The sequence below is a fragment of the Rattus norvegicus genome, chromosome 15 (genome assembly GCF_021556685.1).
Source record: "Rattus norvegicus strain SHRSP/BbbUtx chromosome 15, alternate assembly SHRSP_T2T, whole genome shotgun sequence".
Classification (NCBI taxonomy): Eukaryota; Metazoa; Chordata; class Mammalia; order Rodentia; family Muridae; genus Rattus; species Rattus norvegicus.
This window is the reverse complement of record NC_141548.1, coordinates 44817512-44830058: the sequence shown is the minus strand read 5'-3', so window position 1 is coordinate 44830058 and position 12547 is coordinate 44817512. Positions and strand designations below refer to the sequence as shown.

The 12547-nt window shown below is 40.9% G+C and overlaps 1 protein-coding gene across 6 annotated transcripts in view; it reads left to right on the top strand.

The window, feature by feature from the left end:
- The window catches only part of Ppp2r2a (protein phosphatase 2, regulatory subunit B, alpha), a 59039-nt gene extending 51499 nt beyond the window's left edge, over nt 1-7540 (top strand). For 5 of the 6 annotated variants that reach the window (XM_087584815.1, XM_087584813.1, XM_087584814.1 and 2 more), the window contains 4 exons: nt 206-370; nt 1165-1334; nt 3853-3944; nt 6558-7537. In XM_087584815.1, the coding sequence (XP_087440941.1) occupies nt 206-370; nt 1165-1334; nt 3853-3944; nt 6558-6837 (707 nt within the window). In that variant the 3' untranslated portion in view covers nt 6838-7537. 6 annotated transcript variants of the gene reach the window in all.
- Nucleotides 7541-12547: the final 5007 nt, after the last annotated feature.

Genomic DNA, 12547 nt, shown 5'->3' with positions numbered 1-12547 from the left:
TCACTCAGCGGGCTGAGAGTGGAGGGTCAGGGGTTTCAGGCCAGCCTGTCTACAGATGGGAAGACCTCTCAGTAAAGAAAGAAAGATACAGAACACATTTTAACACTTCTGGGGTTATAAAAAGGAGTCATTATTGAGAAGAAATACTTGATCTTCGTTATCTGCCCATTTCCGAGTATAGATTCCTTAATGAAATGCCGTCTAGATATTGTGGACATTAAGCCTGCCAATATGGAGGAGCTCACGGAGGTGATCACAGCCGCAGAGTTCCATCCCAACAGCTGTAACACGTTTGTGTACAGCAGCAGTAAAGGGACCATTCGCTTATGTGACATGAGGGCATCTGCACTCTGTGACAGGCATTCTAAACGTAAGTCTGTTTCTGCCCTTTCTTTAAAATGGTCATCTACTCAGACTTGACCTGGGCTTGTGTGTCTGTGGTATTCCACAGGGAGCCCACAGGGTAGGAGGGTCTGTCGGGTATAGGTATAACCAAACTCTGTAGTATGATATCAGTTAGAGCTTCCTTCCTTTCCTCCCTTCCCATTTCGTCTCCAAGAATGGTCTTTCTCATCTTTATAAAATGTTGAGGAAACATGAGCTTTTAAATGAATGAGGCTGGGGACCTGATTCAGCAATGAAGAAGACTGGGGCGGCTCAGAGCTGTTTGTATGTGGCACCAGTTCCAAAGGAACAACACCTTGTTCTGCACACACTCTTCATACACATCAATACATACCATACACATAGTAAAATAAAAGTAAATAAACTATTTTAAAATCCAAACAAGGGGGTTGTAAAATTATTTTCTTGGCTTTGGTTGCATTGAAAAATCCAAATATGTTCCAGTTGACAAAATCCTAGATAGGTGGGGTTGGTGGTGGTTTCCAGAGTGATGCTATAGAGGCAGTGGCGTCGGGTGTGCACTGAGGTAAAGAACCTTGGGAGTCCTCTGCAGAACCAGAATCCTACCTTATTAGCAGGATTCTGCACTTTGTATTGATACTTTTCTCTCAAAAGACTTTGTGAGGAAACATGTTCCTAAAGCTGGCAAAATGTTTTAATTTTTCTGGATTAGCCTGTGATTTTTATCTCACTTGAGTGGCTACTTTGGAAAATGATTTATCCAAGCCCAAATATGAAACATTTTCCCTTCTTTTTCAGTGTTTGAAGAACCCGAAGATCCCAGCAACAGGTCGTTTTTTTCTGAAATCATCTCCTCAATTTCTGATGTAAAATTCAGCCACAGTGGTCGCTATATGATGACTAGAGACTATTTGTCAGTCAAAGTTTGGGACTTGAATATGGAAAACAGGCCCGTGGAGACATACCAGGTATTTGCAGGCTGTTTCTTTTGAAGAGTGTGTACCTGTGGGAGGTGTGTTGGGGTGCTCCTTACATGGGTTTGGAGTGCTACACTGTTGACTAGCTTTTCTCAGAATCTGAGTCATGAAATATGCTACCATCGCCGGTGTAAAGTATATTGTCTGTTCAGGGTTACACTTAATTTTGTTACTCATGTGGTTCATTACTGGCAAATTGGTGTGCTCCTTTGTTTGTGAGAGTGAGAAGTGGAGGTAGGCACAGGGTTGGGGAGAACACTCTTAGCAGAGGGCACACCCCAAACAGTGTGGGTAATAGTGAGTCAGAGCTTAAATCTGAGCAGCCAAGTCATGGCTCCTTTTTGGCTAACTGTCTCAAGTTTTAAAGGATCTGAAATCTCAGCCTACGGCTTTAGGAAAGTTTCTCCAGTGCAAAATGTACATGCAGGTTTCTCCCTCTGTCAGCTAGCTTCTATCCTTGACCAGTATCTGTGACATCACAGGCAGGAGAAACTGAGTTGCACAGTGCAGCACAAGTCAGTCCAGCAGGGCCTATGGAGCAAGGTATAGAAAACAGTCAGACTGCTCTGGATTCAGGACATGCACGGTGTACATACAGAACAATTAGGAGACACTCCTCCAGTCTTAATTTTTCAAACCTCTAAATATGTTGCATTGACACAAAGAGAGAAAATCGTGCTTTGTTTTCAAAGTGTTGGCAGTGGCAAGGAGAGCTACATTTTGTAGCTGTCTTTCTTAAGTTGGCAGTGAGACTAGCTTCACAGTCCTGTCTGCATTATATGGTCATCTTGCTGACTCTGTGGGACTAAAGGCTATTTTTGGTGTTTCTTTGTTTTTCTTCCCATTAATATGTCAGTTGCAGTTCCACTAGCTAGGTGATGGTGGTGCCTTCCTCTAATCCCAGCACTTGGGAGGCAGAGGCAGGTGAATCTCTGAGTTCCAAGCCAGTTAGGGCTACACAGAGAAACCCTGTCTCGAAAAAAAAAAACAATATATATATATATATATATATATATTTTTTTTTTTTTTAAGTATAGAATAGAGTTTATTCAGGATATGGGGAGGGGAGTTAAAAGGGCAGTAGGGACAGAGAAAGGCAGAGAGAGTAGCTGAGTAGAGGCTGGCCATGAGCACGTGGAGAGGTGGGGGTAGGGAGAAGAGGACAAAGCAAGAGCAAGAAGGCAAGAGGGGGAAAGAAGTTTTTTTAATGTTATATAAACATGGCTAGAATCACTCACTGCTTGTAACAAGTACAGTGGACATTTATACTGAGCTTAGGTCTGAGTGTGCAATGCACACTTGTAATACCAGAACTCAGGAACACGAAGCAGGAGGTTAGAGCCCCCTAAGTTTGAGACCAACCTGAGCAGCATAAATTAAACATGTCACCTACTGGTGGCTGTCATTTCTTCTTCCTAAAGGTCTCATTCAGTGAAACAGGAACGGTTGATAATTAATAATCTCAGCAAACACTGGGAAGTACCATCAGTGTAGAGATGTGCCATGCTTGACTGCCTTTTATGTCGAAGGTTTACTTACTTTTATGTTTATCTGATTGACTTTCCAAAATTACTCTTTGTGAAATACTAGTAAATGTAGAATAATAATTTCAAGAGATATGTCTTCATTACCTTTTTATGCTGAATAAATAATATTAAGTGATATTCATGTTTTATTGTATTTATTTGTGTGTATGTACATGAGTACACTATGTGCATACATATGAGAGTCAGAATAACCTACAGGATTTTGCTCTCTCTACTATGTATCTTGGGACTTGGGTCATCATGGCAAGCATTACTGGTCATCTGTCTCACTGCCCACCACTGAATTTCTGTTGAGTGATGTGGGTACATGAAAGCCAAGAGAAACCAGTTCATCACTGAACCATCACTGAAGCCTTGCTGCACTGTATATTTATTTTGGAACTAATTGGCCAAAATTAAATTTGTGCTCAGAAAATGGTACTTAAAGGCAAGGAAGCAGCATTCCTACTAGTAGTCGTGGGCGGAGTGCTAAGACGTGGAAATGGAATTCTGCTGCAATGTTTGTTAGTCTCTTATTCATCCTTTTCAATTACTTTCTGACTTAGGTGTGGTCTCCCTTAGTGTTCTATTGATGTCAAGAGACACCTGTGACCAAGACACCTGGGTGGGGTGGGGGCCAGAGGCAGGCAGATCTCTGTGAGTCCGGCCTGGCGCTGGAGCAGTGGCATTTACAAGCAGGAGCTGGGAGAGGCTGGGCCTGACTTGGGCTTTTAAGACCTCAAAGCCCGCCCCTAGTCTCATACCTCTTATCAGGGTACAGTGCACCCAGAAAGGTGGTTTTTTTTTCTTAGTTGTATCACAGGAAAGTGGGCCTGCCTAAGAGTTTGTCAAGATTAAGAGAAATAGTACTATTAAAGGGATGTGTGATTCTGTATACTCACTCTTTAAGTATATGGATTTTTAGTCATGTTCCTGATTTGAGAAGACAATGATGTAAACTCAGTGTATTATTTTCTCTACAGGTACACGAATACCTCAGAAGTAAACTTTGCTCACTGTATGAAAACGACTGCATATTTGACAAATTTGAATGTTGTTGGAATGGGTCTGACAGGTAAGGAAAGAAACTGGCTATTTCATCTCTTGTTTGTTATACTAGGTAAAAATATAACCTCTCTTTTTGACAGGAGTTAATTATTATTCACTTTTCTTCTGGGTAGCTGCTAATAACTCTAGTAATGAATAGAGACTTAATGACGAAAACTAAGCATTGATTTTCAAAGTAAATGTAAAGCAGAGGCGATCAATAGCAAGATGCTATAGGTACTTCAATTATCTTAAAATCTTTTCCCCCTTTGTAAGCCTAATAACAACATTGCTAACCAGGTACAATGTGTGCCTGTAGTCCCACCTACTTGGGCAGCTGAGGCAGGAGGATTGTTTGAGCTCAAGAGTCTGAGGCTAGCCTGAGTAACAATGATTCAAGAAACAGTTAAAATAGAGTCACAACTCTGTTATGCGCACACTTAGTTAAAATAGTGGATTTTCTTTGGTGCTGGTCTGTCATTCGGGGAACTGTTGAGGCAGCAGATACTTGATTCCGTGTCTGGTTACCACTCCATTCCATTTCACAGAAGTAACACTATATGTTATTGCAAGCGCTTCATGCTTGTGTTTCAGTTAAGGCCTCAATTTGAAGTTGCTTTCGTCCCTATCTAATGCAGTTAAAGGTGCTTTATTTGGCAGTAGTTGAGTTTAAAAAGTTTGATATGATTCAGATTCCTTAGCGTTAGATGCTCCGGAGAGCCATGCAGCTTGGGGTGCTTGTCTTTTTACATGAGGCCACACTACTCACAGGCCTTCTGTGGACCAAGCATTTGTGATATCACTGCTAAATGTGAGGCCAGGAAGGACAGATGTGAAGAAGAGAACATACTGGTGTGTAAGTGTGTGCTGTATAGCTGTATGGTTAGCTGTTCTCAGTTTCCTTCCATTATGAAGGAAGTTATTCTCAACATTAAGAACACTTTCTGAGGGCAGGCAGGGTAACGGATGGAGCAAAAGGCTGCCAAGCCGAAGTTGGATTCCTGGGACTCGCAAGGGAAAGAAAACCAATTCTTAAAGATTGTCCTCCGACCTCCTCGTACCACACACACACCACACACACCACAATCAGTAAACCCATCAACCGTAGGTAGGTAGGTAGGTAGGTAGGTCGGTCGGTAGAATTGAAAGGAAAATGTTTTTGGAATGATTCTTTTCAAATTACTTATTAAGTTCCAAACTATTTCTTAAGGTGTTTATTTTAATTTTGTGAATGAATGTTTGCCTGCATGTATATATACGTGTTGTGCCTTCTGCCCGTGGAGGCCAGAAGAGGGTTGCAGATCTCCTGGAACTGGAGTAAAAGGTGGTTAGTCATGAGCCACAGTGGGTTGCTGGGAACAGAAACCTGTAAAAGCAGCAAGGGCTCTTACTCATCAAACCCTCACAGTTCCCATACTGCCTCCTAAAGGACACATCCTGTCTGCCGCAGCTCCGACCTCAGTGCTAGCTTGTCAGTGCTGTCTACAGAGCTTACTGGCCCACCAGGTGGTCTCAGTCCCTCATGGCAGAGAGGAACGTGATGTCATATCTCATCTTGTTCTTTTCATTCTAGAAGAGTCCTTCAGTCTTTTCTTGTCTTTTATAACCTCAGCATTTTGCGTTAGACAGTAACACAGTCTGTGTGAGCATTGTGTTTCTTCATTAAATACATGTTATATACAATCTTCAAATCTGGATACCAGGAGGGGTGGGCATACCAGATTAATTTATGTGATTCTCCCTCACCTCCCCAGCAAGGGTTTTCCATGTAGGCCTGGAATATGAATTATTCTTAAACAGTTTCATTGTTGCCAGAGACATGTATCAACTTTTAGATTTTCTGTTGTTTTTTGAGGGACTGACATTCTGTATAGGAAAGGTTTCAGAAGTCTAAATTTGCTTTTGAAGATATGTAGTAAAAGTTGAAAAAGTTTTTGGTAAGGGAATTTCGGAAAATAGGTCTCCTGGGATACAACCAGAAGAAGGATGACAAAGGGACCAGGAGTCCAATGTCATGTACACACTTGAGTTTGGGGACCATTGTTGGTTTCATGAGGATTCCCAAAGGTGTTTTGTGTTACAAGTATGGTAATTTTCTGCTAATGAAGATATGTTTTATTTTTTGACCAGGTCTGTTGTACTTGCACTAGGAACCTTGAGGCAGAAAGGTTATAATTTTAAGGTCAATCTCAATTGCATAAAGAGATCTCAAAAACAAAAAATTACCTGACAAGTAAGAAAGGCCATAATTTGCATCATGAAAATTTGCCTCCTAAGAAACAACCTTTTCTGCTTTGGAGGAGGTTGGCATGTTACTGGTAGACGCTCCACAGGCTGCTGCTTCTAGAAACCACCTGGTTGTGTTGGCTGTGTGACCTGCAGTTGGAAAAATTCATTCACTGGGTAACTCATACAGAGAGGGAATGCGCTTAGCTGCTGTCAACTCTCTCCAATTTTCTAGACTGTTTTTTGGAAGGAGGGTTCCAGTGTTTGTGGTTTAATATCAATAGCTCTGTGTCTTAACTCAAATAAGTATAGAGAAGTTGCTTCCTATAGAGTGCTGGGCCAGGATAGTCATGGCCTTGTTACAGTAAACACAGTCTCTTGTTTACATGTTTGACTGGGTGTTCTACTTTTACAGTGTTGTCATGACTGGATCCTACAATAATTTCTTCAGAATGTTCGACAGGAACACAAAGCGGGATATAACTCTAGAAGCATCGCGAGAAAACAATAAGCCTCGTACAGTTTTGAAACCACGCAAAGTCTGTGCAAGTGGCAAGCGAAAGAAAGATGAAATAAGTGTTGACAGTCTAGACTTCAACAAGAAAATCCTTCATACAGCCTGGCATCCCAAGGAAAACATCATTGCTGTAGCGACTACAAACAATCTGTATATATTTCAAGACAAAGTGAATTAGGCTGGCATTCTCTGCAGAGGAGCCACTTCCTGCTTAGTGAGATAGTTGAATCTAGCATTCGTACCTATAAGAGAGCGGTCCATTGTGGCGTCCCTTTCCAGTGTTTGACAGTGTGCCATTCAACAACACATTTGATAGCCACATGGAGAAAGCTGTGCGGATGCATCCCGGGCTGTTTCCATGTCTGCTAGCCATTTAGGGAAGGGAAGGGCACTTTTAATTTAATGACTTCTTGCACCATCTTGCCTGGTGGACTGGACTGGACTGTGTCAGCATTGATGTACTCCACTTTTTATGCCTTCCATTGTGATGACGTCAAACACAGTGAACGCCTTCAGTCATGCTATGGAATTTGTGTATCCTCATTACTGTATCATTTGTGGGGTACATCCCTCCCCTCTTTTTTAAATTAAATACAGCTCATTCTTACTGTGGCTTGTAGCATTCCTCCTCTCTGGCCTCCTGGACTCTCCCCTCCATCTCTTATCCTTGCCCTTTCCACCTTGTCTCGGTGGTGGCGTATTAAAAAGGAAGAACGAAAGCACACAAAATGAGTCAGTTTGGGGTCAGTGGTAATGGGGGACTATGTTACGAACAAATGTTTTAATAACAGTTGGCTGTAATCACTCCTTGCCATGTCTGGCACTGAAAATAAGGAAAAAAAAAAAACTACTACTGAATAAAAGTGACAAAGAATGGAGAATCTGGTTTTCTTTCTTTTTCATCTACCTCTTTAAACCAACATTTTGTGTCATCCTTGGGCACAATGAAATGAAATGGGTTTCTGTTGTCTCCTTGGTATTTTTGTGAACTATTTTTAACAAGTGTTCTTTTCCATGAAACCTCAGAATCATGGTTCTGTGCATCCATGTGTTGAATATATATAATTGTTAAGGGTTCACAGCCTAGAAATGCTAGAAGGTTCTGGGCTTTTTGTTTTTTGGGTTGTGTGTGTGTGTGTGTGTGTGTGTGTGTGTGTGTGTGTGTGTTAACAATGTTGCTGTCCATGAGAACCACAGTTGTAGAGCTTCACTCTGAAATCTTTTCAGTGCTTAATTCCTTTGCCTTAGGAAATACCAAGTAGACAAGTTGACTTTTCTCACTCTTCAGGCATGGTAGACTGGAATTCCGTCTGGAAGTAACTTGGTAGATGAAACCTGATGCTGCTCTATAGAGCTGTTTTGTACTAATTGCTGTGGAATCAATGGATTGTACTTTGCCATAGATACGTCTTCTGTTTTGGTTTTCCAAAGGTATATTTGGAGCAAGCTTTTAAAGGTACAGTGCTGCATGGACTGCAGCAACTGCATAAGCACCAGATGTGTGTTGACCCAAAGTGTCCCAGTGCTGAGGCCCTAAAACCAAAGATGGAGAGTGTCCCAATTAGCGTGGGATGGACCTTCGTCAGTCCTGCAGAAAGCTTTATGGAGAGAGAATGGACTTTATTTTTAAAAGGTGAATAAGCAGGCCTTTATATGAGGATGGCAGTGTATTTTGGTTGAACGGTAATATAACAATGTTGAATTTAGAGGACTGCGTGCTTATATATTCCCACTGCCTATTGTTCTTCAGTAATGAAAAATGATTAAACAACTCCACCACAATTCCCTCTACACTTACACAGATATTATGTCTTGTACATTAACATTTTTAGCACACCGGAGAAATTTTATGTAATAAAGTTACTGTATCTTTTGGAGTTAAATTTGAATCTGTTTAAACAATATGTCTGATGATTCTTAATGGCACTTTTACTAATTTATTTGGGGAGTGAGGGTACATTCTTAGTCTGTTTGTTTCTTTGGCTTGCAAGTGGATAGTTATGTATCCAGAAAGACCAACAATACTAATTTTTGATGGATAACTTTTCATATCCTTTGGGATGGTGGAATTTCTATGGTTTGACTTTGAGTCACCAAACAGTTAATAGGAGTCCCTTTTTTTTTATTCAATTGGTAATTTTTAATGATTTCATCCATCACTATAAGGGTTAGTTTTGTATAGTCAAAAGAAACCTGTCATATTTAAGATGCCTATCTGGAATGCTATCATAAGCTATATAATCATATTAAGTCTTTTTCCAGTATCTTTGGTGTAGCAAACTAAGCCCAGCCACTCATTTTATATAGTCAACTTTCTATTAATAAAACTTATAGAATAAATATAGTCTTGTCAACTTGATTGTATTTTCCTAATCTCCTATGATCTGTACACATATTTTACCCTCTTGTAATGTTTTTGAAGTGCTAGAAAGAGAGAGCTCTCATTCTGTTAAATGTCAGTCTTTGGTGGCTGGGCAATAAAAATTGGTAATATATAAACCTCTAACACACTTTATAACTAACTTCTCGGTATCAAGTTGTATATCCATTCTTCCCAGAATTTTAGAAAAATTATTCCTGAACTTTTTTTTCCTTTGTTATTCAACCCCCTAAATCTTACACTTGATACATTAGTATTATTATATGGTGCCTGAGTGCATCTGGCACAGCATACATGTGGTGGTCAGAGTACAGCTTACAGGAATAGGTTTGTCTTCCACCATGAATGGTGGTCATCAGGCTTGCTCACTGCCTGCACTGCTACCCCTAAGCATCCCACCAACCTTAGAGAAATGCAAACAGTCACATGCAACTTACTACATCAATATATTTCTTTTTAGAAAATCTGTGTGTAGATTTAAACAGTACTGGCAAAAACTTTTTTTTTTGGTGAAACTTAAACCATTCAATTATTTAAGAATGTTCATCCTTTTCTATCCCACATGATTTCAAATAGAAATAATTTGCACTGTCCCTAACCCTACCCAAAATTGCCAACTGAGCCAGTATCAAGATGGTTTAGTACTACACAACCAAACCTGATCTGAGATCAGCAGACAGAACCTAAGTGACAGAGAATCTCAGTAGTTGTCCTCTGCCCTCCACACCTGCATGTCCACTTAGACACACACTAAACATTTTTTTTAAATGTGTATAAGCTCTGGTGTGGTGGTACACACCTTCAGTCCCACCACATGGGAGACAAACCTACCCTACAAAGTCACCACATTTGAGATCAAGGCAAGCTAATCCCTTGAATTCAAGGCCAGACTACAAAGTAGGTTCCAGAGCTACTTATGGAGAGATCCTGTGCTACTCCCCATTTTAAGTGTGTCTAATGAATCTTACCAATTTTCTTCACTATTTGAGAACCCATAATGATTTGTCCAAAGGTGGAGAGTTGAAGCTATATGACAGTTTCTTACGCAGCATTCTTTTTTTTTTCTTCTTCTTTTTTTTTCAGAGCTGGGGACCGAACCCAGGGTCTTGAGCTTGCTAGGCAAGCGTTCTACCACTGAGCTAAATCCCCAACCCCCTTACGCAGCATTCTTAATTATCATGTCTAGTGAATCTTAGAACCTGAAAGTGTTCTCAAATGCTTAAGACACTGGGTCATTTGGGACGCACTAGCCCTATGTTTGAATTAGAGACTTAACAAATTTGAAGTTAACATAAAATGGTCCTCTGTAACACCTTGCTTGTCACATAGACAACCACAAAACTTTGAATTTTACAAAGATTTCTCCAAGCAGGAAGTTAAACTGGCATAAAAAAATATTTAGAAAGAGGGCCAGCAACAGGTTGTTTGGGTAATTTCCCGCTAGAGGGCAGTAGTTAAATCTCGACTAGCCTTTGTGAAATGTTTTTGGACTATATAGACACGAAAGCCATTAAAACCCAAACCAGATCAAGTAAAAGGTCATTTTAAAGTGTGCTTATGTCCAGGTTAATTCCCTGTTCAATGAGACCATGCAGTGAGCAGAGACCAGTGATAGACACCCTAAAGCCAACTGTTGTTTGGAATGCACCAGCCTCTCTGGGAAAGAACTCACCATTCTCCCTTGCAAAGGCAGATCTGATACACCGTGTTACAAGGCCAGACACTCCATGCACATTTGTGCAATTAAGAGCAATAGTGTAAATTTGATTCTCTGGACAGTCAAGAAGTACCTAATCAGAGAGGGTATTCAATAGGAACTGGATCCACCTATATAAGCTTAGTGTCTTTTCTCCCCCTGACATTTTGAGCAGATTCCTATGTTGAGGATTTTGTTTTGAGACAGGGTAGTCTTGAACTCCAGATTTCCTTGCTTCTCTTGTCTTCCAAGTGTGTGCTAGTGGGTGACTGTCAAGTATTATCTATAAACAGAATTTTCTTGTCTACATAGCCTCACTTGTGTGCATTTTCCATGGCCAGTTCTTGGTTTTTCATTTTTGTTTTTATTTTGCAAATAGCATACCAGTAAGCATACCAGTCTCGGTGTAAAACCGATTAGTGTACAGCCCTACAGACAGAATTAGTACCTTACATGATAGGGACATGATGGCAAAAATACTTTCCAAAATACCAAAACCTTGGATCATGATTATATCAGCCATGTTTTTAATATCCACTAACTGAACAAAAACTGGGTTTTCATTTTTATCCATTTAAGAAAGTTAACAGTGACTTAGGTTGGGTGTGGTGGTGCACACCTGTAATCACAGCAGCCTTGAAACAGGGAAAGAGGAGCAGCAGCCCAAAGTCATCCTCAGCAATATAAGGTTCCAGGCCAGCCTGGACTACCTGGGACACTATCAAAAAGGAGGGGGTAGGGGTTAGAGTGATGGCTCAGCCATTTTAAGGGCCTTTTTGTTGCTCATCCAAAGGATCTAGGTTCAGTAGCTCCTGGCACCTACATGGTGGATCATAGCCATCTGTGATCCCAGTTCCAGGGGAATCCAGTGCCCTCTTCTTGCCTTGGAGGGTGCAAATCATTGTACACATGTATCCATCCATGCATACATACACATACATGCAAACAAATATTCATACGAAAATCTGAAAGAAATAACAATGTAACACAGTTTGTTTGCCTGCTCCCCAACATTTCTAATCTGGATATAAGACTCTGTTACAGAATATGCTTTGGAGAGTACATTCTCTTAATATGAGGAGTATTTCTTTTCATTCCTTTTTTTTTTTTTTCCCCCGGAGCTGGGGACCGAACCCAGGGCCTTGCGCTTCCTAGGTAAGTGCTCTACCACTGAGCTAAATCCCCAGCCCCTTCTTTTCATTCCTAATGGCTCCTTGAAAAGTATGTCTTTTCACTCTAATGATCTTCTATTTATGTATTTGAGAGAAGAGGAGGCATGCCTTTGGAGGTCAGAGAATGAGATGAGATGGTCTACTTTGCCTACTTCGCATTATATGTTGTCAGTCTTAGGTGCATAAAATGCTTAGACATGAGAAAACCCACAGAAGAATGTTTTTATACCTTCATTATGCCTTTATAAATATAACACCGTATCTAGGGAGGAAAAGACCTTAAAGGTGATTTCTCTCTCTCCCTCTCCCTCTCCCTCTCCCTCTCCCTCTCCCTCTCCCTCCCTCTCTCTCTCTCTCTCTCTCTCTCTCTCTCTCTCTGTATGGCACTGTGGACAACCTATGGGGGTCAGTTCTCTCCTTGTACTATGTGAGTCTCAGAGATGAAACTCAGTACATTAGTCTAGGCTGCAACCCAGCCTTTAACCCTAGTCATCTCACCAGATAATAGGGAGTTTTGTTTTTAAATGCATGTGCGTGTTTGCCTGCATGTATGTCTGTGTACCATGCGGGTTCCTCATGCCCTCAGAGACCAGAAGACAGTGTTGAGTCCCCTGTGAACGAGCTGAAACATGGATGTTTA